The sequence below is a fragment of the Rhea americana genome, unplaced genomic scaffold (genome assembly GCF_003343005.1).
Source record: "Rhea americana isolate MKP2758 unplaced genomic scaffold, rheAme1 scaffold_373, whole genome shotgun sequence".
In the NCBI taxonomy this organism is placed as follows: domain Eukaryota; kingdom Metazoa; phylum Chordata; class Aves; order Rheiformes; family Rheidae; genus Rhea; species Rhea americana.
This window is the reverse complement of record NW_028186505.1, coordinates 97,506-125,422: the sequence shown is the minus strand read 5'-3', so window position 1 is coordinate 125,422 and position 27,917 is coordinate 97,506. Positions and strand designations below refer to the sequence as shown.

Genomic DNA, 27,917 nt, shown 5'->3' with positions numbered 1-27,917 from the left:
AAAAAAAAAAAAAAAAAAAAAAGAAAAAGAAACCACCTCTTGTACCTTCTGTGGTGTCTGACAGCTTAATTATTTCAGTGAAAGTGAAGAAGCGTTTGTGGGAGGAGGGTGATCTTGTGGATTGCTAGAACCAATCCTGTGGAGGACTTGAGTACCAGGGAAGAGACAATGTAACAGAGTTTATTTTGGGACTGTTTGACCTGGTTTCAAGCAGGACTCATCCTGTTTTTAGCATCTTGGATTTGAGATGTGTCTGATTGGGAGCAGGAAGGATGAAAGGAAATTGGGAAGAATTGCCCAAAAAGAAATGCAGACTCATTTGTTTGGCTAAATGTCAGTCTGCAGAAAGCCTGCAGCATAGTCTTTAGAACAGCTTTACCAGAAAAGAAGATTTTTCATTTAAAACATGCGATTAACTCATATCTATCAAACTATTATGGATTCTTCAAATTCCTTTGAGGTATTAGAGTATGGGCACATGAAAAAACTACCAAGCCATAAACTAAAGTGTGAGTGTGCGTTGCGCTGAGGATGTGTAGTCCTGTTGTGAGCAGGAGGCAGCTTGCTCCAAGAGGGGCAAGCTCCCCTACTCTAACCACAGGGTAAGACCCTGCACATGGGCACTGGCCACAAGGTTGTGAGCGCCCTATAAGTGTGCACTGTGGCTTACACCACGGTAGCTTTTTCATTGGCCCATAGCCTTAGTTTTAATTTAATGTCTTATGGTAGCTTAACCAAAAGAAAATGTTTAATGCACCCTGCTTCTGCCAGCAGGCTAAGAAGAATAACTTAGGGCATATTTGAACTTTACTTACTGCTCAACAGCAGTGCTTTTTGACTTTGCAGAGTCGTGGTGGCAGAGCTCAGTGGCTCAGTGGCTGGTTCTAGTGGTTTAAGTCAGCATGTTCTTGTTATAGAAAATGGAGAGCCAGTGGGAGAAAATTTAAATGCTGCAGATGTTTAATGACAGGTTTCAGCAAACTTACGAACTCCTCAACTATGTAGCACAAAATCAGAGCCAGACGTCGTGGCCAGTTACTTGTCTGTTGCATACGGTATTTCAAAGAAATATTCAAAAGTTGCCAGTGGAAGCTAAACTTTGAAAAATATGAAGTCATTCTTGAAATGGTTCAGATCTGTTAAATATCATGTGAACAGCTACCTATTGCTTGAGCCCAGTGTTAACATACCTAAATGGGGAAAATGTTATATACATGTTAGTCTGCATGTGAAAGGCAGAAGCTTTTGCACAGAGACAAGGGGAAGCACTGCTGCTGGTTTAGTATGGATTCTGTTCAACTCACGTTTCGTGTCTTTGATTCTTAAAGAAAACCTGTTGGATTTTTCTCTTTCAGAATCGTAATGAGATAAAGAATGGAGCCATCCTTCGATTAACAACATCTCCAGTGAGTTACCTTTCTGTTCATCTCTCCCTTCTCAAAGCAAAAAATAAAGATTTGATTAGTAGAATTGCAGGGGACTGATGTGGTAAGGGCTTATTGTTGTTGATTTTGTTCTCAACTGTAGCCACATTCTATCCCATACTCATTCTGCAAAGGAGGAGGATGGTGCAGTCGCAAGATGACTGGGTTGATGTCTGTGTTGATCTCTCTCTCTCTCTCTTTTTTTTTGARTTACAGAGGCAGGGATGATGTCTCTGAGTGAAATTTTGTGGTAGGGCTGGCATAGCTGGGTGTTTGTCTCTCACTTCTCTCCCACTGGGGACAGCTTTCACAGCTTTCATGTCCGAGGTACCTCTGCTTACCTGCTGGCATTGCAGCCTCACTCATGTGCTCCTTTCCTGTGCCTAGCTCAGAGCCAGGAGAAGGGGCTGGTAATTAAATGAGAGAGAGAGCTCTGCTCAGCAGCGCAGGTCAGAACTTTCCTCCTGCCTAGGTTTCTACTGAGTGAGCAGTAGCTGTGATCTTGGGCTTTTGCTGTTTTTGTTTTGTTTTGTGTTTTTCAGTGCTGTCTCCCTGCCAGCTCCTCAAAAAGCATGGCAGAGTCACCRGTTGCCTTTTTCCCCTGCTGAGTTGAGCAATACTGTTGCCATGTGCTGAAAACCTTTATTAACCCCAGAAGATGTATGTCTTGGGCAGCAGCGATCACATTTCCTTACTCACAAATGTAGGGTGTCATTTAAGTGATTTACCTCTGTGTAGTGGTGTTTTAAAGATTCAAAGAATTCTTATGGGCAAGTTCTGTCTTCGTTGTTCTGCTGCTTGTTTGAACAGGCAGAACAGAGCTGCAGTGGTTTAACTTTCGACTTCTGTTGAATCCACTGAAAGTGTGCGGTCAGTTACTGCAATGATATATAGAAGTTTGTCTACATAGAAGCTGCGCAGAGAACACAGATTCATTTTGGATGGATCACTGTTCAGCTAGTAGATTCTAGCCTCAAAGTAAAGAAACAAGAAATGTATGATGCTATTAACTTCCTCAGTCCTCCAGACATGGAAGTGGAATGCATTCCCACTCCTTCCCAGCCTGCTCAACTTAATGAAGATATAGGCCAGACTTGGGAGGTAGCTGAACTTKTAAACAGGTTCATGTGTAAGTAGAAATTGAAGAAGTCAATATGAAAACATATGAATACATTCTTTTTGATTGTGTCTGCTAAATTATTCCATAACAGYGTAGCTTGTTAATGGAAAGCAGTCTAAGTAGCAACCAATTGGGGAAAGATGAGATACTTGCCATTATTGTTTATCTTCTTTTTCCAGTGGTCRTATACAGAGCTTTACAGCCATAAAAGTAAACAGCAGTTTAAGATCATGGCTCTGTCAGAATTCGTGTGACTCTAGAGCCTCTTGCTGTATGTCACCAGAACAACCTGGTACATGGGAAACCACTTCCCTGTGAATTAAAACCTGTTTGGTAGACCTTCCTTGGAAACAAGCAGTCCCAGCACCAGCTCTTTCTAACCCCCTTGGGATTGCCTAAGAACAAAACCCTTGGGATTGCTTAAGAGCAAACATCCACTGCACTAAGAAAGAGCTTAATACTGCCCAAACTTGGGATCTCATGAAATCAAAACAACATCTGTGGTTCATCAAGAAGCAGCATGGTCCAAGCTCACTGCATCATTCTTTTGTGTAACCACAGCAGTGACTCATGGAATCCTTTTCTGTCTCAAAACCCGTAACTGGTTGCACCATGCAAAACTGTAGTGAGGTTGTGCTGTGGCTGATCTGTGGAAATGGCTGTCTGTCCATCTTCATGATCACTCGTGGAACTGGAAATGTGACCAGCAAACAAAAGATGAACTTGGGAAATATAACACTTTCTACTAATAGCTGTGGGTAGGAAGGTGAGATTTTTGCGCAGATCTGCTTTTTCTGTTCCTTTGCCTTATGTTCAATCAGCCAAGACAGAGGTTTTTAGGATATGAGAGTATCACCTGGTATCTACGCTGGTTATGGACCACTCTGGCCTACACTTGCCTAAAGGCCCTCTTCCCTTCCATGAGCTAGAAGGCCAGTCTACTTTCTGGTCTTCAATATTGACATTTCTCTCAAAACTAGTACTTATAATCAAACTTTAAAAACAATAAAAACCATTTGTCAATTTTTCATCAAAATCAGGAGAGTAATTTAGGTGGAGATTTGAAAGGACTGGATTGTTTTTGTGACAGAATAAAGTATTTKTATTCTTTAAATTGCAGAGATCAAATGAAGTTCTGGGTCTTCCCACCACAGAACAGTATCTTTGCTTTTAAGGTACTGTTGAAGTGGTCATCATAGAGGTACCTAAAATAGACAGATTGAAGGCTTGCAARCTGTGGTTCTTTTACTGGTGACCCACACAAGGCTTGTCATTTACTCTGAAAAGMTAACAGGCCATTTTTGCTCTGAAATTTTGTCTGAGAGCAGCAGTAGTTGAAGGAGATAATGTGAAGAATAGACCGCATGATATATTCTTGCACAATGGGGAAGATGTCTTCGTAGCAGCTTGAACTGGGTGGGAAATGTTTTTCTCATCCTGTGAAAATGTTAAGATTCTGAAATCTTCTCCTCCCTCACGTTTCCCCCCCCCCTTATCTTGCATCAGGATAAAACTCAAACTATCTCCCCCTTCTCTCAGAAAATGATAATCGCATGAAAAACACTTTTTGGAGAGGCAGGGAAATTAGAGGGAGAGGAAGAATGAAAGGAAGAAGAGCCACGTGCAGATTGTCTGGAGTTTTAGAATGTTTCCTGGAGATATGGCCATATAATTCCAGAGTTGCCATAATCTGTCGAGTTCTTCCTATTGTGGGCAAAAAATCTATCCTGAACTCAAAAACAAACAAACAAACAAAAAAAACTTTTGAGGAAACAGTTTTTTACTTGTGAGGGATAATTTTGACCAATTCTGAAGGTTGCATATATCTGAAATGGTTTTCTAATCTTGATTAACTGAATCTGAACACTGAAGATTGAGTGAGAAGGATGAGATGTGATCTTCTGGAGTTCTGTTGTCATTAGCCTCAAAATTCATATTCCTTATGTGCTCAGAGGAGATGCTATTAAAGACTAAAAGAAAAAATAGTTTTATCTAGAAAAAGAGGCAGTATTTTTGAATTTGCTTCTTTAAATTAGAATTAGAAATCTAACTCCTCAAATCTAAATGTTAAACATTTACTCTTTTTATTTCAAAATTACGTTTTGTATGTAAAAAAAMCCCTTTTTCTCTCAATCATTGTGACATTGTATTAGCAAAACTGCAGTTATGGTGCACTGCTAAATTCATTGTAAATGCTTGCCTTCGGAGACATAACATGTCTATTTTAAACTTCTTTGAGGTAGAACTTCGCAAACACCAGTCATCGGGCCTGGTGGGAATTCRAACTGCCTCTTTGTTTCTGTAGGTCTGTTTGCAAAGTTTGTGCAATTCTCTGAAAGGCTGTTCTTTTTTTTTCTAAACAATACTATTTTTTTTCCYCTGTAAACCACTCCACACAGACACTCTGTTTCCTAGGTAACTCGAGTACAGATTGAATTTCTCTCGTATTTTTTCCCCCATATCATCTTTCTTGTTTATTTTTACTCTATTATCTTTCTTTGCAATTCTTTTCTCTATCATGTTTTTACTGTTTTCCATGACCTGTTTTCCCCCTTTATCCATTTGCATTTCATACATTTCTTGTGCAATATGKTTTTTTTGAACATATGTGAGAGTGAAATACTGGATTGCTATTGTCTATTTTGTGATACCCATATTCCAGTGGCTRGTGGGTAGGTGTATAAATGAGCTGTAATTGCTCCCAAGTGCGAGACTATTCCAAAAGGACACTTTGGTCCTGCAATGCAGCAAGCAGAACTGAACCTTCTATTGTATACAACTTCTTTTGATCAGATCTTGCAAATCCTCCTTCTAATGACTAATCCTTTTGAGAGATTAAAAATACTGGGAAAATTCAGCTGACAGAATGGCTCTGACTTTTCTTAATTTAATGATTTTCAGACAGAAATGATTATCTGAGCACTAGCTGTTTATTCAAAAGTAGCTTTTTGGATATTTAGGAAAACATGGCTTGCTCATAACTATACATTTTAAATGTTCATTCAATGGATAACTTCTTCTAATGTGGTATTTATGGTGTCTGATCATTTGCTTTTGTTGCATGAACTTATTTTTTTGTCTCCTGGTTGGAGATTGGTTAAGTTCTCAAACCGTAAATTCTTTATAGACAACTTTGTTAATATTTCTAGCATGACCACTCATATAAATAGAGGTGTTCACTGATGGTCGTTACAGTATTTTCCCYGAATGCTTTTACCTACATGAACAGCTTATTTTTTCATCAAATCTGTTCTTATAGATCACCCACAAAAGAAATTGCAGGGTGTTTTTAACTCATATTTACTTATGAATCTAAATTCTCTGTCTTTAATAAGTAAGAACTTGGGGTCTGGTCTGGAATCTTCAATCTGTGGTTGMTTAAATCTGTGCTCAACTGACTTAATCTTCATAAAGCCCAATAAATGCAAAAATATTTTCAGATTAAGCCTATGGTTGTAATTATGCATATCTTGTGAATTAGTTGTTACTAAAACCTGTAGTAGATGTACTGATCATTGAAGTTGGTAAATGAATTAGATATGTGTTTGCACATGATACAGGAGGAAGATTTGGGAAGGGAGGTTGCTTTGTCTTTTTATAGGTAAAAGTTTAAGCTCATGTTTACAGATTTCTGAAGTCATTGTGAATAGTAAGAAAAAAATGATTTCGAAAGAAATGAGAGAAAAAATAATCAGTACTCCTCTTGAAAATATTCAGATGTAGTTACTAACTGCATAAACTCTTAGGTACATGTGTATAATACATACATGCAAGCATCTGTAATACTTATCATTGATTCTGTATGTCTCTAGATATGACCATTTTCCTGCTCCTCTATTTTTACCCCTGTAACTGGGTGTAGTGATTCTATAGGACTGCCTCATGTATTATTTGTACAGAGTTTTAAATCCCRAAATTATGCTTACTGAGTATTATTATAAAAATCTTAATACCTTTGCAAATTAAAATTGAATCTCATTCCTTAGCTGATATCAGATGCCGGTCAGTCTTACTGGGTTTGTTAAACCCGGTTTGCATGTAATGGTGACTACGTAACATATCCACTCTTTCATTGTTTTCTGAAGTACACGGAGTTGAAGGGGAGGTGGCAGTAAGAACTGAGGAGAAAGTAACAGTTTAAACYAACCACAGCAGCTTATAAAGTGAGTTTACTTCAACACTGATTTAAATAAAACCACACAAGTGAACGACACAATTGTGTTTTGTAGTAACTGAAGGTCTGTGTGCCCTTTTTTCCTAGCAGAAAGATGAATGATGAGACTAACATACCTACGGGGCAGACCAAAATACTCTTATTTTATTTACTTTTTGTAAAGAATAAGGGATAAAACTGTGATCACATAATGATAAAACAGCTACAGACAACTTAAATCCATACAGTCCAAATTTCTCCTGTAGAATGTTAATGTTTGATAGCATTTGGAACCCGTGTGCTTCCCTTCTGCCCCAGCTCTCTATATTTTGTATTCTGTACTGAAATGCTGTATACATCTGTGTAATAAGTAGTTTTCAAAGTTTGATGCACAAAGTATTCAATGCCAAAGAAGTGATGAGTTGATTGACAGAATCCCTTGTAGGATGATCTTGGGATTCCTAACCTCCAAAAGGCTATTTGAGTCTCTAGGCAAGTCACATCTTGGATTTGGGTCATTAGTTTTCTTTTTAAGCTGACAATCTCATCAAGCTGCTCTTCCTTTTAAGCACTGCTTAAGGGTAGCCTTCTCTGACTGTCCTTGGAGCAAGTCGTTTAAGACTAGGCACACAGCTTATGCCTCTTGACAGCCTTTTGAAATGCTCAGGCTTTGACAGCACACATTTTACAAGCTTCCCTGTCTTCCTTCTTTTCTAAACMTGAGAGCAATTAATACTGTCTTTCATTTACTTGAACAGCCATATTTCTGTTAATTCTCTCGTAATGGTTCTCCATTGGGAAGGTTTTATATATTTATTTATTGTTCTTACCTGAATTATATTTTAATAAGAGGAGAGACATGGCAGCTATTTCCACTGTTACTTTAATGAGCTGTGCTTTCTACTGTCCATCYGCTGATGGATTGTAAATCATTAAAATAGTTCCCTGGTAAGCACTCAGAGCATGTTTCATCTGGGTTTCATTTTTTAATGCAGTCATAAGTGAGCTGTACATTCCATAAGCACGTATGAGTGCTATGGCAACAAGAACTAGGAGGTTTGTGAGAACTGCATGGTATTCACTAAAGCAATATTTTCACCCGTCAGGCAGTTGTGACAACAGCCAACATTACTTTTGCCCATGTTTTTGATGAGACATGTACCAATATTTTTGCTGAGACAAATATTTGTTTACCCCTTTAATCAAGATCTGCTCTGCCAATATCTCTTCTTTTTTTCTTCCAAGAATAGAAGGAACATAGTTTACTGGATGCAGTGGCTTGCAGAACTCATTTAAAGTACTGCTGTGTAGAACTTCTGACCAGTTAAGACTTATRATTTCTTTTTTTCTTGCAGTCTTCTAACACTTTGCTAACGGGACATTAGCATTGGCATAGCCAGACAATGCCTAGGATGCTACTAAGTTTTATTTTATGTGCTCAAAATAGAGTCGAAACACTTCTGTAACACAGAGACATTGCATTACAATTTTTGTGGTCTGCAAAGGGGAGCCAGTGGTCATGGATTTAGGATTACGGTTTGATTTTCTCATTGTTAGTTGCAAAGCTGTTTTCATAGAAACCGAGATTTCATATTTGGCTTTTGTGAGGTTTAACATAGATCAGTTAAAAAGTTGGTCCTGCTCATGCTGCTGTTTTGCACTATAGGTGAGTTGTTAATGGATGTCCCTATGCTGGGGTTCTTGGTTTTGCTGAGTGGTAGGATTAGTTCTTTCTTTTCATATATACTGGAAGTCTGTCTAGGATGGCCGAAGCAGTTCACCAGTTCCAGGTGGTCATGTTGGAGGCAGCAGTCTCTCCCAGAGTGAAGAATGTCCATTAATAACCTGTATTTTACGCAGCAATAGCAGATATAATGTGAACTGGTTCCCAGGAGGACGTTCCTCTGACTCAACTCACAAATTCTGTCTTACTGGCTACTAGGCTACATAATGGGATTGTCCTCCCCATCTATCTGACCACAGATCTACTGCCCAACCTTTACAATCTTATATTTGCTGGCTCAATCAGTGAATCAGGTATTTTGTTCATCCCTGCTGCCYTGACTAATTTTCACCAAGTCTAGGAACCTTCAGAGGACCTACTGCCTATGGAGAGCTGAAAGGATTGTAACCGTCAGTAAGCAAATGGTGGCAGACAGTGAGGGGTGGGTAGGAGGAGGTGGTAATCTTCCAGAACCACAGCAGGTGGAAGAGGACACATCAGCAGTTCTTAATGAGCTTAAACTAGGTTTCTGCAGCTRTTTCTGAAATCAGAGGAATGTAGCTGACTTGGCGATATTGATGTCTTTCCAGAAGGCTTCTGTTCTGAGAAACAGGAGTTCTGGAATTCCTGGGCAGAAATTCAGGCATTGCATGTTTTCTGAGAAATAGTAATGTTTTGAAGATGCCTTGCTTCAATGGATCTTTCTGAGTTATGGTGGTGTGGTGCCTGAGAAGAAACAGCTCAGTAAAAGAGGCTGTTTGGGGAGCTGCAAGTTGGCTGTTGAACTTCTGATTCTTGTAGTAATAGTGGCTACGCTGCATTTTTATAGCTGAATAGACCATGCTACTACTTTATTAAAACTTTTTGTTCTCTAGAGCAAGCGAAAGAAGGAAAGATTTGGAAGAAGTATTTTGTGGTTATCCTGGAAGTTGGAAGATAATCAGATCTATTTTTATTTCTTCTTTGGGCTTTGATAAATGATTTAGCCTATCAGCCTATTTATGTTTGAGAGACTTTTATTTTGTTACCATTCAGACAGATATTCTCATTAAAGGAGGAGTGTATAAAGCATTGTTTCATCATTATAGCGCAAACCAGTTGATGGAATAGGTAATTTGTGGTGGCAGAGAGGACTTTTAGGTGACAAGATTGTGCCTTTTTGTAGATATGTAACTGGTATGGCTGCACCACCCAGTGCTTTAAGCACAGTAAGCCCAGGAGCTAAAAAATAATCTGTTTCTTTTTCATGCTGGGTCTTAACTGAAGACATTAACCATAGCCATATTAACTAGAAGATATTTCTTTCTCCCTATGCGCTCCTGCCAACCACATAGATTCTGGCCAAACTGAGTGTCAACGTACAGTTGTTTTAGTCTGTAAAAATGGGAAGGAATAATCTTGCTGATCTCAGAGGATATTGGAACACTTTTATTAATTAATATTTGTGAGGTAATCAAAATCACGTAGAGTACGTGGCGTTATTATTTCCTGTCTTCCTGTTTAAATGCTCATTTTCACTGAAAATGCGTATTGTCTGAGGATTTTGAAGTGCAGAGATGACCATCTCTGCAAAGAGTATATTCATTATTGAATAGAAAAGAAAATTGTCTGTCAGCACATCTTTTTCTTCTATCATTCTTATTCTATAGCTGAGAAAGAAAAAGCATGCTCTCACAGCAACTAATTCTGAGCAGCCTTTACCATTAATTTGGTTTCGTAACAGCACATAGCTTCTCATTCACCTTTCATTCAGTGCAGGCAAGAAGTGAATTTTAGGAAATTGAATTTTGCAAGTATCTGAATAYAGCAAGGCTAATTATTAAGTGGAAGCTTTGTGTTACGGTAAGTAAAAACATCGCATCAAAAATTGAGATGTATTTTAAAGTATTTGTACAGCTAAACAGAAGACCAATTTAATATGCAGTTTAAACATCTCTTTAGCTTTTTATCATCAGTGTTCATTTCAGATTTCACTGTTTCATCCTATATTTTTAGCATTAGTGGGCTGAATGGTCTAATATATATGGTTATTGAACTAATGTAATATGCATGTGTTAATATCATAGTTCATGGAAAATAATATTTCCTATGATCCTTTTAGAGAGTATATGAATTTTTGAATTGAACCGTGAACAAAAATGGAAAGAAAGAGCTGGAGGAAGAGGAGGAAGGAGCAGAATGCCTAATGTTGGGCTCTGTTGATATAAGTTGATTAGGAAAATACATGGTTTTACTTGTTAAAGGTCATGAAAAGTTCATAAGCAATGTAAATATTGACATAAAAAATGCTGGCATAATTATAGTGCAACTGTGTCTAAGGCAATCTGTTTTATTTTTATTTTTACTTTCATTGATATGACACACAACCTCTTCAAGCCAAAGGCTATCTTTTGTTATGTTTGCATTTTGCCTGACGCAATGGGATATCAGTCCAAATAGTTATATATAATAACAATGGAATAGTAAGTGATTGATAGACTTCTGTAAAAGTAATCTGTATGCAAGCTGCTTAAGTGTTTTAGAGAATGTGAGTTTTAAGTATGCCCATTTCTTTAAGTTTCCTGGCTGTTAACTTTATACAATAAGCTATTTGGAAATGTGTTATTTAATGTGACTGTTGCTCCTGCTTGGGCTAACGTTTTATTCATTACTGCCTTTGTAACGAAAGCTCTTCTGTTGTTTTTGTTTTATATGTTTTGTTTTCCTTGAGGCTCAAAATGCACAGCAGCTCCATGAGAGGATCCAGTCTTCTAGCATGGATGCAAAGTTAGAAGCACTGAAAGACTTAGCCAACTACTCACGGGATGTTACGTTTGCTCAAGAATTTATAAACCTAGATGGTATTTCTCTCCTAACGCAAATGGTTGAAAGTGGCACAGAGTAAGTATTCTGCTTAAACTGTARCATCTGTCTCTCAATCTGTACACTTGCTCTCTTTCTCTCTGTCAGTCTTTCAGCCTGAAGTATGTCYGTGTATTACTTCTAAGATTACATAAAAAGAAATACCTGAAGTTCTAGGCTTCTAGGGTAGAATCTCCATGATCTTAGGGAAAATAATATATTTTTAATTTTCCCTGACTGTGGGTAGGTGGCGGTGGGGGATGTGAGAACAAAGTAGGAAGTTACAAGTATCTTCTGTGATGTGCAKCTTTGGGAAAGGCTATAGTCCTGGTTTCTTCTCTTCCCATCAGAATTTAGAAAAATCATTATTTCAAGGCTGATGTCTAAGTGGTGACAACTGATAACTGTGCTTGCTTTAAATTCACTATTACTCAGTATAGTGTATATAACAGTGTGTAGCAGCAAAATCCTGCACTTGCTTTGTTATTTTCACTTACATTTTAATTCCAACTGGGAATTTTCAAATGAAAATGGCTTTTGGAAATTAAGTGAGAGCTGACTTCTGGAAACRCCTTAATTCTTTACCCTCAAATCTTAGCATTTTCACCATTCTAACTAAGTTTTTCCATGGACTTAGTGTAGAAGTTACTGCATCATCAACTGGATTGTTGCACTATTAACTTAAGTTTTAATAGATACTATTTCAGGTAGGCTTTTCATTTCAAGTAAGAGTTGCTCTTAGTACTTTGCAGTCAGTGTCAATCTCTAGTATACCTGAAGAGCCAACAATTTCTTACCTTCTGCAGAGAGAAAGCAAGTACTCAGAAGGGAGTTTTCTCATTCTTTGAGGCATGTTCAGCCTTGATGAATATGTTTCAGAAGTCAATTGCTGCTGTCAAATCCCCTCTCAAACGTGTTTGCATGCCTTCCAAGAAAAATCCAAGAAAGTAAACTGGAGATAAAGTGGAAGTAGTAAGTAGGCTTTTAAATAGAACAACATTTGTTTGTGGTGGACTTGCACAAGRTACACTATGGATTTGCCTCAAAGATTAAGTAGTCTTAGGAATGAAGCAGTCCTTAGACTGGAAGATGCTGAGAGTTCATATCTTGTTGATTACCTSTTATTTGGTTAACAGTTTGCTGGGCTTTGAATCCCCATTACCTAACACCAGCTGAATACTGGAGTTCCAGCAGTTCATGGTGTCATCCTCAGTGTTTTCATGCTGAAGTCTTTTTATTTTTTTGCGCTTGTGGTCTGTGGCACATATTATATGCCAGTTCAATTAAAATAGTTCTAGTAATCAGATTTGTTGACTTAGCATGTATCGATACAGTATGTGTTGTTTAAGGAATGAAATTAAACAAAATCCGAAGATAGACTTAAGCTAATTTAAAAGTAGGCACACAGTGACATCTGCAAGTTTACACTGMACTGATTTTAAAACATACTGAATAGGCATGCTCAGAGGTGCCTATAAAGATAAAAACATGAGCAGTTTGAGGGGCACTGCCCCTTTGTTGTTTTGTCATGCCCTGCARTCCAAGGTGTGATGATGTAAACGGTGAATTTACAGTTAAGTTAGAAATGGCTTATCTCTGCCACTGCTGAAGGTATACTAAAACACTTTGTTTTGCACTGAAGCAGAAAAGGAGCATTCACGCTTTTTTTACAAATGTTTYTTCTAGCTTGCGGCATGGCTAAAGAAGTGCCCTCCTTGCCCTTCAAACGAGTCTGTATTGCTGTTTCATAGCTGAGAGATGAGCCAAGCTGTGGCAGACTGATCTGGGTTAAAAACTATTTATTTGGGAGGGGAGCTACTTAAGCCAGCACCACTGTTGAAAGAAATGYTCAGCAAATTATACCCTACTAGTAATTCCTGGTTGAGAGTAGTAAGTTCTTAACACAGCAGGCTTGTAGACTGGGCATATAARCWGTCTATTTCTTTTTTCTTTTTTCTTTTTTTTTCYTTCTTAGTGGCTTGCCTTTGGAAGGTTTTGAGATTTTTCTTTTAAACTAGTGTAATACATTACCAAAGATAGACTGATCTATTTATCAGTGTTTCTGCGCATGGGGAGAAAATCTGTCTARTTTAGGCAAAGCAGCAAAGATTCAAACTGAGAGTTTCCAGCAGCTTCACATGCCAATGAACACTCAGCACACATTGTGGTTTTTTTCCGTATAGCAACACAGAGCTTCTGAAGCTGAGTGTCTGTTGTGATTTCTCCTCGCTTCCCCCTCAAGTTTGACTTCATGAGGGCAGTTGTAAAACAAAGCCACTTGCACTACACACTATGCATTCCCTGTATGCTGCGCATCAGTGAAAGGCTGATAAGCACGTACACARCAGAACTTGAGAGATGATAAAAGTGAATCCTAATGCACTCTAACTCAACAGCCTAAGCCTGCCATGGTGCTGGTCTTCTCCTTTCTGATCTTACTTCTGGTTATAGATCATGTCTTCCTGCTATAGAGYCTGCCAGTCCTTGGACTTCTGCTATTTCAGTGCACTAAGCCAAGAGACAAACCATCATAACAAAAGAAATAGTAACAGTGTTTTGGTTTTTATTRTTTGGATTATTGCACCAAAGCAACTTTCCCAAATGGTCAGTGAGTGGGCAAGGTGTGGAGGGGGTGAAGAAGAGAAATATATGGAGGACAGAGTGGGATGAGGGTAATGAGTAGTTTGCGTGCCCTAGGCTGTCAAGGAATAGCAGCCAGAGTCAGTCAAATGGTCAAGTGTTTTTCTCTCTCTCCTTTTTTTTTTTTTTTTTTTTTAAAAAAAAAAAACTCCATTCCTGTTTTTGTTTGGACCTTCTGCAGTACCGTTAAAAAGAGGTTCTACAAGATGCTAACTGAACAGGCAAAGCCAGCTAAAGGCATCCTTGCTGTTGTTCCTGCCCTGGGCCTGCCCCCTTGACTAGATGGGCTGCTGGACCGCACATTGGCTGGATCACTGAAATGCTTCAGAGCAGAAAGAACTCTTTTCCCTTCTCTTCCCCAGAATCCCTGCTACTTTCTTTTCCCCAAGGATATTTTTAAACTCTGATCAGATCCATACATCAACCCACTCACCTCAATAGTTATTTTAGCATAACAAGGGGAGGCAGTGCTAGAGCAGGAAATAAGCAGCCAGAAGTTTCAGGGAGTGGCAGAAACTTTGGCTCAATTGTGGAAGACAGTGTGTTTTGCAAGTACACCTTCAAGGTGTATTTTCCCTCTGGAGTTATCTTGATATCTGCCCTTGAGTTACTGTCCCTGAGTCAGCCTTGCTTGAATGTGAGGATATGGTTCAGCCATGCAGCTGAGAAAGCCCTAAAACCTGATGCTGCTGAGAGATGTTCACTTCTGCCCTCTTCTTCCATCCCTTGTGTGTTAACCTTTGCTTTCCAGCCCAGTTCAGCTGTCTCACTGAATTGGTTCTGGTGTCAGGAGGCTTTGCAGAGCCAATACAGTTTAACTTGACTGAAAAATGTCCACTTCTATTTTGCAGAGTTATTTTTTTGCTGATTTTAGGACTTGCGGGAGCAAGAGAGGAAGTGTGAATGAGTAGCTGTGGGGAGGAAACTTTTTTTTTTTTAGCAGTGGACCATTATGCTGGCTTGAATGTGTCATTGAGCCACAACCTGAGAGTAGTCATGTTGTGAGATGAGCATGAGGGTGGCTGTGTCCACACCCATGTGCAACCTGGAGCCTGACACTGGAGCTCAGGGGTCTGAGGGGTTGGGACACCCTCCACGAGGCTACTGCCACTCTGTGGGGAGCCCCTCCGAGTTCTTCCCCAGCTGCCCACAGCTGGGGAACAGGAGGACATTCACACACCAGATAGCCCAGGCTGAATGGGGCCTCTCKCCACAGCCTGCTGTGGCTGTGCTAGAAACTGATGAATTTTGTTAATTCAGGCTTTATTCTGTATTTTCCCCACAGGGCCAGGCAGTGCTCATTAAAAGTACCATCATGCTGAGTGTAAGGTTGCTTTGAGGTTTTTTTGCATATGGAACTCATGTTAGGGGCAGCTCTTAAGTTATATTTTGAGTGTGTAATTAAGTTTTAGTGGGCAGCCTCTGGAAAGCAAGACTTTAGCTTTTATATTCCTTTCACCAAGGAAGCTGTATTTTTAGCTGGCTTTGTTTATTGCTTTACTTATTCATTATTTTGGTGAAGGCAGTGATTGTAAAGGTACAGTGAGCAGAGCAAAAGAATGTGAAGTCCTGGGTTTCAGGTTACCTCTGCGTCATTTTGCTGGCGATTAAAAGTAGTAGTAATACAGAAAGCTGACAGGAGCTAGCAGTGTTTTTTTTCTTTAGCTTTCAGCATGTAATATTCCTGAATGCTGAAAAAAATTAGAATGCRTTAGAAAATAGTGTTTTCCATTTTCTTACTGTTGTAAGCCTAGCTTGAAAAATAACAAATTGAGAGAGTTCTTTGATTGCTCATACATTTTCAAAAGCAGTTTTAATATTATGTGTAGTTACCATAATTTGGGCCAGATTTCCTTGACTGCCTGCTGGTTAGGGGAARGGACTTGTAGGCATGGTGCGTGCTCGGACGAAGCAATGGGGGTTGGCAGCAGCCTGATTGCAGAGTGCGCAGGGCCCTAGTGGAGCTAAGAGTGCGTCTTGTCAATAGGAATATATTTGTGTTAGTGAAGAGATGCAGCATAGCTAGAGACTGTCCATGTCTGTCTGAGTCCTTGTTGGTTTAGATAGCTCTACTTTGTTTTWCCTTCAGGCTCACTCTGGCTTCCAGAGTGTGCTGTGAGTCTCTTATAAAACAAGAAGATATGAGTTGTTTTTGTGTTTACTTTTATGATTAAGGTGAACTATAAATTATAGTGTGGACTGCAAAAGGAGTTAGGTCATGAAGAACAGGTAAAAGCTGATCCTTTTTATAGTTATGCAGGATATCGAATAGTACATCCAAATCCCCAAAGGGGTATGTTTGTGCATCCTCAGAGTTACTTACTGTCTTGATGAGAGATTTCCATACCACTACAAAAGCTTATTTTTAATTTGAAGCCAAGTTCATGCCTAATTAGGGGAAGCTGACTAAGCAGCCATTCTGGTTTAATTTACAGACAGTGTAAAAGGGAAGCAATGGGGTGTTTTTCTCCTGCTCCCCGACAGGGTGCAGTGCAGAAAGAAAGTAGTGCTAGAGGCTCATGATTGGCATCCGTGGCTGGTGAACACTGTATTCACAGAACAAACCAGGAAGAAGTAAACTTACCTCCTTGCTACCTCATCTGGATAATGTAGGCTGCTTGATCAGAGCTGTATTCCATTATAACAGTACAGCTAGTCTTTCTGATGTAACTAAATCGGTAAAGATGTGCATGTGTGGGGGTTCCCCCCCCCCACGATATATCAAATTAGTCATGTGACTTGGACAAATTCTCAACCTTAAAAGAAAAAAAATKACATTTCTTATAAGAATAGGAAAACTGAAGTCATAAGCCATAAATATTGAAAGTTTAAAGAGTTAATAAAAGGAGTATGTATTTATTTTTATTACTACCAGTAATAATAATCTCATGACTGGATGACTGGGAGGAAAAGAAGGAAGACTTTTGCAGAATTCTAACTTTTTTTTTTTTTTGGCAGTATCAGTGTTTCTGCCACTTGTCATTTGACTAAAATGACATAGTTTTTGTAGGAACACTRAGGCTATTCTAAGCCTAACTGTCTTTCTAATAACCAAAATTGTTTCTGTTGCTGTTGTGAGCAGGGAGTTCGTTGGAGGTTTGTTTAATAGATGTAGCTGTGCTTAGTATCTCTATTGAACTCAGCAGTGTCACAGGAGCAGACTAGTAGGTGCTGTGGAGACGTGGTTGCAGCTGGCCTGGTTTTATTTTTTAAGGGGGATGTAATTGCTTAGTGCACAAATTAGAGAGCAAAAACTTGCTTCAAATTGTGGTGGTTTTTAAATTATGTCTTCTTCCTATTGGAAAAAATAAATATGGCTAGATCAGATTCATATGAATTTATTTTTATATAAATGTGTTTGTGAATTTTTGACTTGTCAACTTAACAGGAGCCTTCCATTGAATGCATGCAGTTGTGGAGTTGGCTGCTTTACAGCTGGAAGTCTCCRAGATAGCAATTGTGCATGCATTAAGGACAAATTATATTGTTCGATGAAATTCTAGCTTTTGGCTYGCCTTACAGAGATAATGTTGTATAGCAACCCAGTGGAAAACTGAAGAAAGATTAGTTTGGAGTTCTCCCGACTTTAACAAGCTTTATGGGATGGTTGCTCACGTACCTGCTAACAATTTTTTCCGTCCAGTTTGAGTATTTCCATATTGCTGTCAAAAGACTTAAGTGTAGCCACTTGTTCCTGTCTGGCTTCACCTCAAGAGTTGTTCTAATACTGTTTGTAGGAAACTGAGTTGGAAAGCTGACCTACATTGTTATAAAAGACAATAAAGTTACTTTAATGAGGTTAATACCCCATTAAATAACTGTTATTGTCATTTATAATAAAACAGTTCAGTTTTGTGATCGACCTCAGTGTGTTGCCCCAGGAAGCACTTGTACAGGMATAACTGATTGGGTAAAAGAAAAATGAGTTCTCGTCAGATTAACASTGCAAATCCAGTAGGCCTTTGCTATGACATATATTCGTCCTTCTCACCCTTGCTGGCTGCGCAGCCCYGGCTCCCTCTCTTGGCCAGCTCCACTGCTCATCTGACTCTGCAGTAAGCCAATGCAGGTTACTAATCCAGCAGAAAATGAGCCAGACAGCAGAGAAAGTGGAGGGGGGAAGAAAAATTTCGGCAGCAGTGGGCTGTTAGACAGGCTCAGCTGTTCCTGTGAATCTTCACCTGAAACCAAAGAATACTTAACCCGACACTGCTGCCAAAATGAATTCTTGTCCAACAGAGCTTTATATGACCTTCATTTCTGAGTGCTTCTGTAACGTCAGGGGCGTGTGACTGTTGTATTCTTGAGCCAAAGAAGGAGGCAGCAAAAATCCAAAATACCTATATAGAATTTGGTAATTCCCTTAATACCAGCGTGGAGATTGTAATGACAGGAGAATGAAAAAGTACTTGCAGCACCATCTTTCTTTGGAATTCCCATAAAGCAAGAAAGTTTTTTTTTTTTTTTTTTTTTTTTTTTTTTTTTTTTTTTTTTTTTTTTTTTTTTTTTTTTTTTTTTTTTTTTTTTTTTTTTTTTGCCCCATCAATCTTCAGGCTTGGATCTCCCCTAGCCCCACTTTCTTGTGTGTCTTTGACTGCTATCATATACATAGTACACACTGAATATTTTAGATAAAGCCCAATCTGAAGAATGAGCCATCAAAGAGCCCATTTTTGGAGGAAAGATGGGAAGCATTGTTTTCTCCTGAATTTTCCCCATTTTTATATGCCTTTACTTTAGTATTGTTTTTCTTACTTTGCCTGTACTTAAAAATATCRGTATTTAAATGACCCCTGCTAACTGTTCATATAAACACCTTGTTGACCTGAGCAGGTGGGGGAAGCGAAGACATTTGACAGTTATACTGCTTTTTTTTTTGTTTGGCAACCACTCCTGTAAAACAGGATAAAAAGAGAAATTCTACAGTGAATTTATATTGCCAAATATTCTTCGGAGTAGCAAGTGTTTGACAAAAAAAGTCTTTTTTTAACTTCTAGACRAAAGTGTAATATTTGAGGAAATATTAAAACACAAAAATAAGGAGAAAAGCTTAAAATCTCCACTTCTGCAACTTTCTAGGRTGTTATTGTCTCCTGGGCTGTGRGATGTTGTGGTGTCTGTGATGAGTGGGAGTGCTGATACASTAGTTAAATCGTTTTGCAGATTTCATCAAAATAATTTATTTCAAAGCCTGGCCAGTGTGTTTCCCCGACTTCTTTTCTTTGTGATAGCTACACCTGCCACACAGAAGTACATTTCTGGAGTCTATTTTTGTCTTAAGTGCTGATGCTTCCAGGAGGCCATGTTCTAGGATATATTACTTAGATTTCAGGAGTTGTATTTACTGTGGGTGCTGTTTGAACCAGTCCTTTTCCTGGGGTATTGGAAGAAGCACTTCCACAACCTTCCATTAGCATCATGTAAGCATATTCTGAAAAAAATAGAAGCTAAACCAAATAGTGAAATTATCAGAAAAAGTGTTTTCTAAAATACRCTTGGATTTTCTTGATTTCTAAATGCTGCCTGTTGATCCAGAATGTGGAGATACCTTAGCCAAATGCAGATTTAATGTGGCTAGCAGCTTGTTTATCCATCGTCTGGTCAGTTTTCCTGTTACTGATCGGAGGAAGAWTTTGTGAGTATTTTCCGCTTTTGCTAGTAATGGTCTTCTCCAGGACCATAATGCATGAAAAGCTTTTATCCTTAGTGGTATTTTTATCCAGCACTGCATGTATTTAAACAGTACCGATTTGAAAACATTGGTTGCAGTGAGTGATGGAACTGCGTTGGCTTTTGGCATTGCTAATTCTAGTAGGTCTGTACTGACTTCCGAAACGAGACAAAGTTTTTACAAGGTCAGTGCAGACAAGCCATTATTGTGTATTGCCTATCACTGYGGCTGTGATTGAGATTTAGGACATTTTTGTTCCTTGTGCAGCTATTTTAGCATATGAGCAGAAAGAAGTTGATCCAGTACGATCCTTGCTAAGCTGGTTGCTGCTGAAAGCTGCTCTTGACGTAATTTGCAATACATTTTGAGCAAATACTAAGCTTGTATGGCTTGAGGAAGTCCAAAGGGAACTACTACTTCTCGGGATTCAGCCAGATATATATCACAAAGTTCCTTTGAGGCCAAACAGGGAGCATACTGTGGTAGCAATATGTCTAAACGAGGAACTTGCCATTGCTGTTTATTTTACATTTCATTGACACTTGTTTTGAGATTCCTCCCTGTGTAGAAATGGCTGTCTGTATTTTATGGCTTTTATCACTGTATCTTGACCTTTCACAAACATGAATTAATTTACCCCCATAACATTTGTGTTTAATAGCCATGATTTTATTCTCATCCATGCAATGCAATTGGTGGATGACTTGCTTCTAAGAGAAGATAAGTGTAGATATCTTGCTGATTGGGCAATGTCATTATSAGTAAGATCTTCAGCATTTTTGACCATATCTGTGGTGACTCACCCAAGGAGTGTTTTACAGAACTGTGTGGTTGCTACCATAGAATCAGCTCTCTAGAAGGAATAACAGCTATATATATAGAAAGAGGAAAATTAGTGGAGGTGGTAGACTGTGCTTGTTCCTTTCCAGGCTGATACGCTGGAAGAGTTAGTTTGACAGCTCATTGAGTGTGTCGGCTTAACAGCGTAGTCTATGGATGAATCTGAACAGGAATTTCTGCTAATACCAGGTATTTCTGTAGTAGGTTTTAGGTTTGATCATGGGCTGAAACTAGAAGGTACTCCTTTAGGTAACAGCCTCCTGCTGTTCAGTGTTAAAAGTGCATCTGTACTTACCCTGTCCAACCTTGCTGCAGCATTTGATGTCATTGGTTGCTCTTGTTATCACACTTACCAAAAGCAACAGAGATTAATAGAAATTCTCTGCTCTAATATAGATTAATAGAAATTCTCTGGTCTAATATAATGATTATCCTTCCTGTCAAGTCAAAATTTGCCATCTTTCTTTTGCTTCATCTGCAAAGTCCTAGAAATTTCAATTATTTATCCATATTATACAGTATAAAAGAAAATACAGATTTTGGATATTTTCTGACCTTGATTTAAGTAATTTCCAGTTAACTCAAGGTGGTTAAGAGCCCTCTAAATGCTAGGGAAATTACTGCCTAAAAGCTTTGTTTTTGAATTCAGATATTGGCTCTTTAATCCCTGGGTTTAGCCACCGGAAAAATATACCTGTTTATAGCCTGTTGTGAGAAATCTCTGGMAAAACTGACCCTGCTCTTTGAAGTGTCACTAGTATGCAAAGACTACTCTGTCATTTCTCTGTGATGTTAAGTGGACAAAGCACCAATTTCCAGTTTACTTGCCACTTAAACCAAAACCRGTACTTGGATGAAAAGCAGCTGTTTTAAAGGCTGGGCTCAGAAAAATGCTATAAGTTTTGCTGGCGTGTTTTGCAAAAGATTGTTGCTTGTATCTGTGCACATTTGTTGGGAGATGACAAAACCCTTTTGCTGTTGTATTTCTTATTACAATTTAGCAGCAAAGAACACACTTTTGGCAGAAGCACTGGAGGGGCAAGTTGGGATCTCCTACTGTGGGAAATGCTTTGAACTTTTTGGCTTCTAAATGCCATGTTGAGGGTAATTATCTCCCCTTCTCAAGGCTGTCTGATGCATTGTGATTCTTTTGGTTTCCTTTTTACTGTTGGGTATCTAGATAGCTGTGGTAGCAAAAAACAAAACCACAAAATCCAACAAAAAAAATATCATTTATCTGTTTGCAACTAGGATGAAGTCCGTCCTGTGCTAGGATAGACCTGTCCCATCATTATCTTCAGGCATGAATATTTCAACTCACAGCTGGCAGTGAATGGTTTCAAATCACTGTCCCTTTGATGTGTTCTTTGCTTCATCTCCCTGAAGGATACAGAGGCCTGCCCAAAAAACTGACCTTCTTGAGGCTGGTCCTTACCACTGAGGAGACCTCCCTCTGCCCTGTCTGACAGCAGTGACTTTCCATGAAGGAGGCTTTCCACTGGAAAGAAGGAACTGTCACATCTCTTCCTATGGTTTGACATGTGGAACGTCATTTGCAGAAGATGTAAAGCTTAGAGCTGTTCCCTCAGTAGATAAGAATGGCCAGGGAATTTACCGGTTTCAAGACAGATCTAAACATATCCCTACTGAAAGCCATGCAGAAATGCTAATCTTTTTGATGGAGCAGGAATCTCAAGGGGGTGTTCACTTTGCATTCCTCCCTCTGAAACACTTCTCAGTGGTTGAAATAGCAGACCATATGGAAGAAGAAATACATACTCTTGTGTATTACATCTGTAAATCATGTATGTTAGACCTAGGAGAAGATGCACTTTAGTTTGAAATGAGATAGGGTAGCAACAGTGTCATACAGTCTCTGTAGAAAGCACAATGTTGCTTTTGCAGAAGCAGCATGGAAATTGCAAGGTAGAAGGAGTTCTTGCTGTACCCCTCCCCCCCCCCCCAAAAAAAAAAAATGTTCATATTGGGGAATACTAAGGTTAGGCTTGGATCAGCTATTGGAGAGGTTGGAAGCCTGGAGCTGTTGTGTGCTGAACAGCGTGGCAGCAGAGGGAAGAATTTGGAGAGGAGAGGAGAGGGAGGAAAGAGGGACCTCTCTGTTTTCCTTTGAGGCAATGGTTTGCCCCGTATGGAGATGCAGCCAGAGAACCTGTGAAATGCACAGATTTAGGGGAGACAGAACATGTTAAGTTGGAGAGTCAGTTTTTTCCCTCCAAGTTTAAGTGATGTTTTTAAAAAGTTACATATTTATCTTGGATGCTATTGTCGCCATTCACAGTTTCTTCTCTTCAGGTTGCTTAGTAGCATAACCAGCAGTTCTGGAGCTGGTTATTAGTGGGAGGATGATTGCAAATAATGATCAATGGACTACAGCTTTCAAATGCTTATTCCCCCCACCCTCCCTTAATATTTGGCTTCCTGTTTCCTGAATATAGTAATATGATGCTGTAGCTTATAGTTTGCTGATGACCATGCACAGTACTGCATATCTCATGAAAAAGAGAAGAAGTCTAAATAAAAATGGCTGTGATATATTAAACCTCTTTCCACAACTAGAAACCAAGTGTGCTGGAAGTTACTAAAACTGCGACAACAGCACACTGAAAGTTAGGTGTACGACTTAGCCTCTTAAAGTCTGAATCACTAAGTACCTTTTTTCATTGTCTTTCTCAAGTGGCTTGATTCAACCCCTTGGGTCTGCACATGTCCATAGCTGTATGAATTTAAGAGCAACAAAGCTAGTGGGTGAGTTCACACATTCCGGAAGAAGACTCTGCTGCACTGCAGTTCCATGTCATGGAGCTGGTGCAAGATGGTTTTGAGCTGTTGAGTAAATGCAATACTACAGTTAAAAAGCCAGGGTGAAATTCTTTAGCTCCCTTTGAAGTCAGTGGAAAACTTGTCGCTGTCTTCCAAAGGTCGGAATTTCAGTCWGTGCTGATCACAGCTACCCAACAACTTTCAGCTATCCTGACAACTCTGACCTCCGTATTAGTGATGGAGACTGGAGCTAAAGAAAGGACTTTGTCAGACAACTAACTGCATGTCATAGCAACAGGATAGAAAAACCTTAGTGTGTTAACTTTTGTTATTATTATTATTAACCAAAGGCTATTTTTATGCAAATATATACTAACCTAGGTGCCTGGGCACTCTTAATAATTAAGAGAAACAGGTATTAGAGAAGTCTGTATTTGTTTTTGTTTTTTTCCCTCTATTAACTGTCTTCTGCTGCTTTTTTCCTATTAGAAATTAAAACGAGAAGCTAAAACAACAAATATTTGTGATATGTGTGCTTTCTTTTATCAGATACTGAACTGTAGAAAATTGTTAGTATCTTACTGCCTTTTATTGTGTGTCTATAGATGAATTTTATGAATCAAGCATGGTGTGGGGTGTATATATAGGGGTGTATTGTGTATGTATATGTGTATATATATATATGTGCATAGATAAATGTTGAGTACAGATGTTTTAAAGWGTATCTCCTCACGTGGAAGTTTTTAAATTTTACAGACGATATCAGAAATTGCAGAAGATAATGAAGCCCTGGTAAGAACCTGATTGGATCATCATCTTGTACGCTTCCTCTTCTTTTTGCATGACTGAGTTCAGGCCCTTGCGCTCATCTTTTTGTATAAATAGACTTATGCATATTCATTCAGCCAATCTTCAACCTGTTTCCTGCTCTTTGATAACTGTTAAAAATTTCTAATGGAGCCTTTTTCGCTTTGCTTGTGGAGTGTGTGCTTTATTTCTGTAACTGCTACAGGGACTTCTAATATTTCCTAAATAAAGATTTTTAACAATTTGAGCAAGCAAATCATTTCCCTGCCTTCCCCCCTCTCCCCTCTCCTTAAATCTCTCTTGGCTTACGTGATTGACTGTAGGCAGTTGTAATTGTTGATGACAGTGGGATAACAGTAAGAGACATCATTCCAGTTTGAATTCTTACTATTTGCTGGTCCCAAGTAATGCTAATTCTTTTTGATAACTGCATAAAGGAAAACCGCAATGTAGTATAAGGCCTCGTGGCAGAAAGTTCTGAAGCATGCTTGTTGTCCTGATGATTTTGAATGGGATTCTTCTGTGTGCTTAAAGTTAAACACACGCTTCATAGACTTTGCTAAATTGAAACCCTAAGAGGTATTCTAATCTCTTGATTGGTTTGCAAATTTGAGATGTCAAGTATAGCTAAAAACCAAAGGAGCAAAAGAATAATTAATCGATGAACCATGCATCTGTCACTCTGAGAGCTTGATGTGGTTTAGTGTGCAGGAAACGCAGCTCCCCATCTGAATGCATGCTAAATCATGCTTTCACAAAGCTACTGTAAACAAAGTTTTGAAACATGCATCATTAAATCATTGCCTAATAAATAAAATAAAAAAGGAAGAATAAATTTGACAGGAAGCTTAAATCCTTCCTCTCCATTCCCTTTCTCAACCTAATACAAATTAACTTGCTTCTTAATAGAAAAGTTTAGATTCTGAAGATGATGTTTAAAACGTCATGAGGCTTTCAAAATCCTTGGCAGCTTCACCCCTGCCAACACAATATATCACCCGTGCATTTCTTTTTTTTGTCTTTTTTTTCTCTCAGTGAAAATATGTGCCGCTGCATTTGTAGAAGAATAGTTATACTCCCTGTGTTATACTCTCCTCTGTTTCCAGATTCTTTTTCTCCCRTAGGCTTCTCTACATTAAATTACGTGTTTGTCCCCTGAACAGTTTTTCAAGAGAGGTCTAAGGAACTGACTTATAGTTGCATTGCACCCTGGCTTTGGGAGCTRGTAATACTGATCTGGATTAGTATTTCATACAGTAGTCCTGCTCACTCATGGAAGCAAGACCTTACCCACTTTAAGAGGATTCTTATAGATAGATGTAGATACAACATACCTGTGGATGCAGTAGAAAAGAAAGTGTACGTGACCAAAGTTTATTCTAACATTGGATGTTAAAGCCCACCAATATAAGCTTCAATTTGCAGGAGGGTGAACACTTAATATTATGATTTCCATCAGTAGCATATGAAATGATAGAATTACAGCAACAAAAATTCTCAAGTTTGGTGCTTGTACTACGAGAGATGCTAGAGCCATTTGTCTGGATGGGCATGAAACTAATTGTACTAGAACCTATTCCGTTCGTTCATTTTGAAGGTGAAGTGGATACATTAATGCTGTATGACTGTAGTTATCTCCCATCCTAACTGTTTTTTGTAAGTTATATTTCACTAGTATGTTAGTAGGAGAAGGTCCAATGAAATGGGAGCTATAAAAATAAATTTAGAATTTGATATAGCAAATGAAACAAAATTAAAGTTTTAAAAAATGAAATTGCAAATCTAGGACTTGTCTTCCTGTCTTCATGACTAGTTACTTTAGAGAAGCCAAACGCTGATTAAAAAAAAAAAAGTCACTTTTAGATTTACAGAATGGAATTTTATTTCATAATGTGCCAGTATTTCATTTTATCTCTGGTAGCTTGCACATGCTAGCCTGGGGAAGCTGACTTTAATTAAAATCTGACTTTCATGAAGAGGGCTTGTCTAATAGCTTGCTCAACTGAAGGAAACTTTTTTCCAAAAATGTAAGTTTCTTTTTCCTTATGTCTTTTTGGTTTTATTGGTTCCCATTTCATTTTCAAAACATGTTGGCTAACACTTGAATTCAAAAAAAAAAAAAAAAAAAAAAAAAAAAAAAAAAAAAAATTGCCCCGTGGAAACAGCTATATCAACTGACCTTTTCATTCTAGTACTGAGTTGCAGTCAAACTACACTGATTGGAGGGTACATTTGTTTTTTTTTTCTGTGTAGGTGGTTATTCCTAGCATTTTAAAGGATTGTCTCTTCAGGAAAATTACCGTAAAGTGAGCAAAAATATGAATTTAAAGGATGAGGAATAAGAGAAAAAATAATTCTGATCACATCTTCATGAGGAACCAGTGAATAATAGCTGGTCTGGGCTATTTCCCCTTGTAGACGAATGCTTAACGTACCTCAAAGTGGATTAAGTCATACTCCATAAGAGTCTCTACACCTTGATTTATTCAAGAATAGTTACTATCCTGTTTTAAATTCACAGCCTGTTTTAACTGGAATTAATTTTCAAACATAGAGAAGCCCTAGTACAGACTACAGAGCTATTGCAGATCCTTGGAGTACCAGTGGTTTAAACTCAGAGGGGCTGAACTCTTGTAGTGGACGTAGTGAAACTGGACGTGAAAGGAGTATTTCAGTGGTGCTTGGCAGGATGCAAAAAATCATCTGTATCAGTTCCAATATAGCAGTTAAAGGCATTTTTTGTGATCATCCAGAAAAATAGGAGCATCTACCCTGCAGATTGTTCAGTCATTTTCAGCTGTGCCAAGTAAGTACTGAGCAAGTTTGAATTGTTCCTTGTTTGATTTGATAGTGTCTTACCCTCACCATTAGGAAGGTTACATGAAAAAGAAAGGCCGTGTAGAAGCAACGTGGAAATCATAGGAATAAAGGAGGTGCTGAACACTGTTTGCACTTGCAAAGCATCCTGCTGCATCATCCAACTCCTCTTAGGCTTAATTTGGTTCTTACCCCCACGGCTCTTCCAGASCTCTCATCCTCTCAGATACATTCTGCTCCTCTGTTTACATTTACTTACGGCCATTTATCCTTGTGTCAGCTCTGTTTTTAACTTAGAAAGCTGTACTTGCTCTTTGATGTTAACCTGAATAATGTCAGGCCCTTTCAGCTACCTAGTATTATGCTGTGAGCATGGTTGCTGAATGATGAAGGGCTTGAAGTTAACTGCTTCCTTAACTCCTGCATTTAGTTGCGGGCTGCAGCTCTTCCAATGCGTCCTTCCCTGTTAGAGTAATTTCTCTGCTGTTTTCCCCCCGCACAAACAGAGGTCAGTAGCTTTGGTTCAGATTTGCCTCTGAAATCGTCTGTGTGAGGATGTATTTCCTTCGGCATCTAGTCCTAATGACCTGGTAGCTGTATTGTGGCTGTGAGACAAGCAACAGTTAATTCCTAGTTTCTCTCCAGCTTTTATCATGTATAACATAAAACAATATAAGCCCACTAAGCTTTGAAAAGCTCGTAGTGCTGCTTTTGTGACCTATTGGCAGCTGAGCCTGACTAGTTTGCTTAATTTAAAGAATCCTTTAAACAACTCAGGCTTTTTCCATCATGTCGTTATACCTCAGCAGCAATGCAGTGTTCAATTCAATATGTGTTTAAGCATGACTTGAGATTTTTTTCAAAAATATCTAGGGGATTTGGGTGCTCAAGTCCAATTAATTTTAATGTATTTTGATAAGAAAACCAAATTGCTTTAGGCATCTTTCAAAATATCAGCCACAGTTCTATACATACATCTAGAAGATTAATTAGCGTACATGATAAAAAGAAATCTTCTATGTGTAGAAATGATACTGTGAAGACAAATGAGGGACAGGTGTTGTGTTCAAGATCATGTACATATTCATGTTTATTTTTAG

The 27,917-nt window shown here is 38.6% G+C and overlaps 1 protein-coding gene across 1 annotated transcript in view; it reads left to right on the top strand.

Moving 5' to 3' along the window:
• The window catches only part of LOC146591396 (engulfment and cell motility protein 1), a gene marked incomplete at its 3' end in the record, with an annotated part of 159,051 nt that overhangs the window by 76,843 nt on the left and 54,291 nt on the right, over positions 1-27,917 (top strand). The window contains exons 7-9 of the mRNA XM_085312990.1: positions 1,356-1,406; positions 11,131-11,300; positions 23,950-23,985. Of these exons, the coding sequence (XP_085169116.1) occupies positions 1,356-1,406; positions 11,131-11,300; positions 23,950-23,985 (257 nt within the window). The remainder of the gene's footprint in view (positions 1-1,355; positions 1,407-11,130; positions 11,301-23,949; positions 23,986-27,917) is intronic.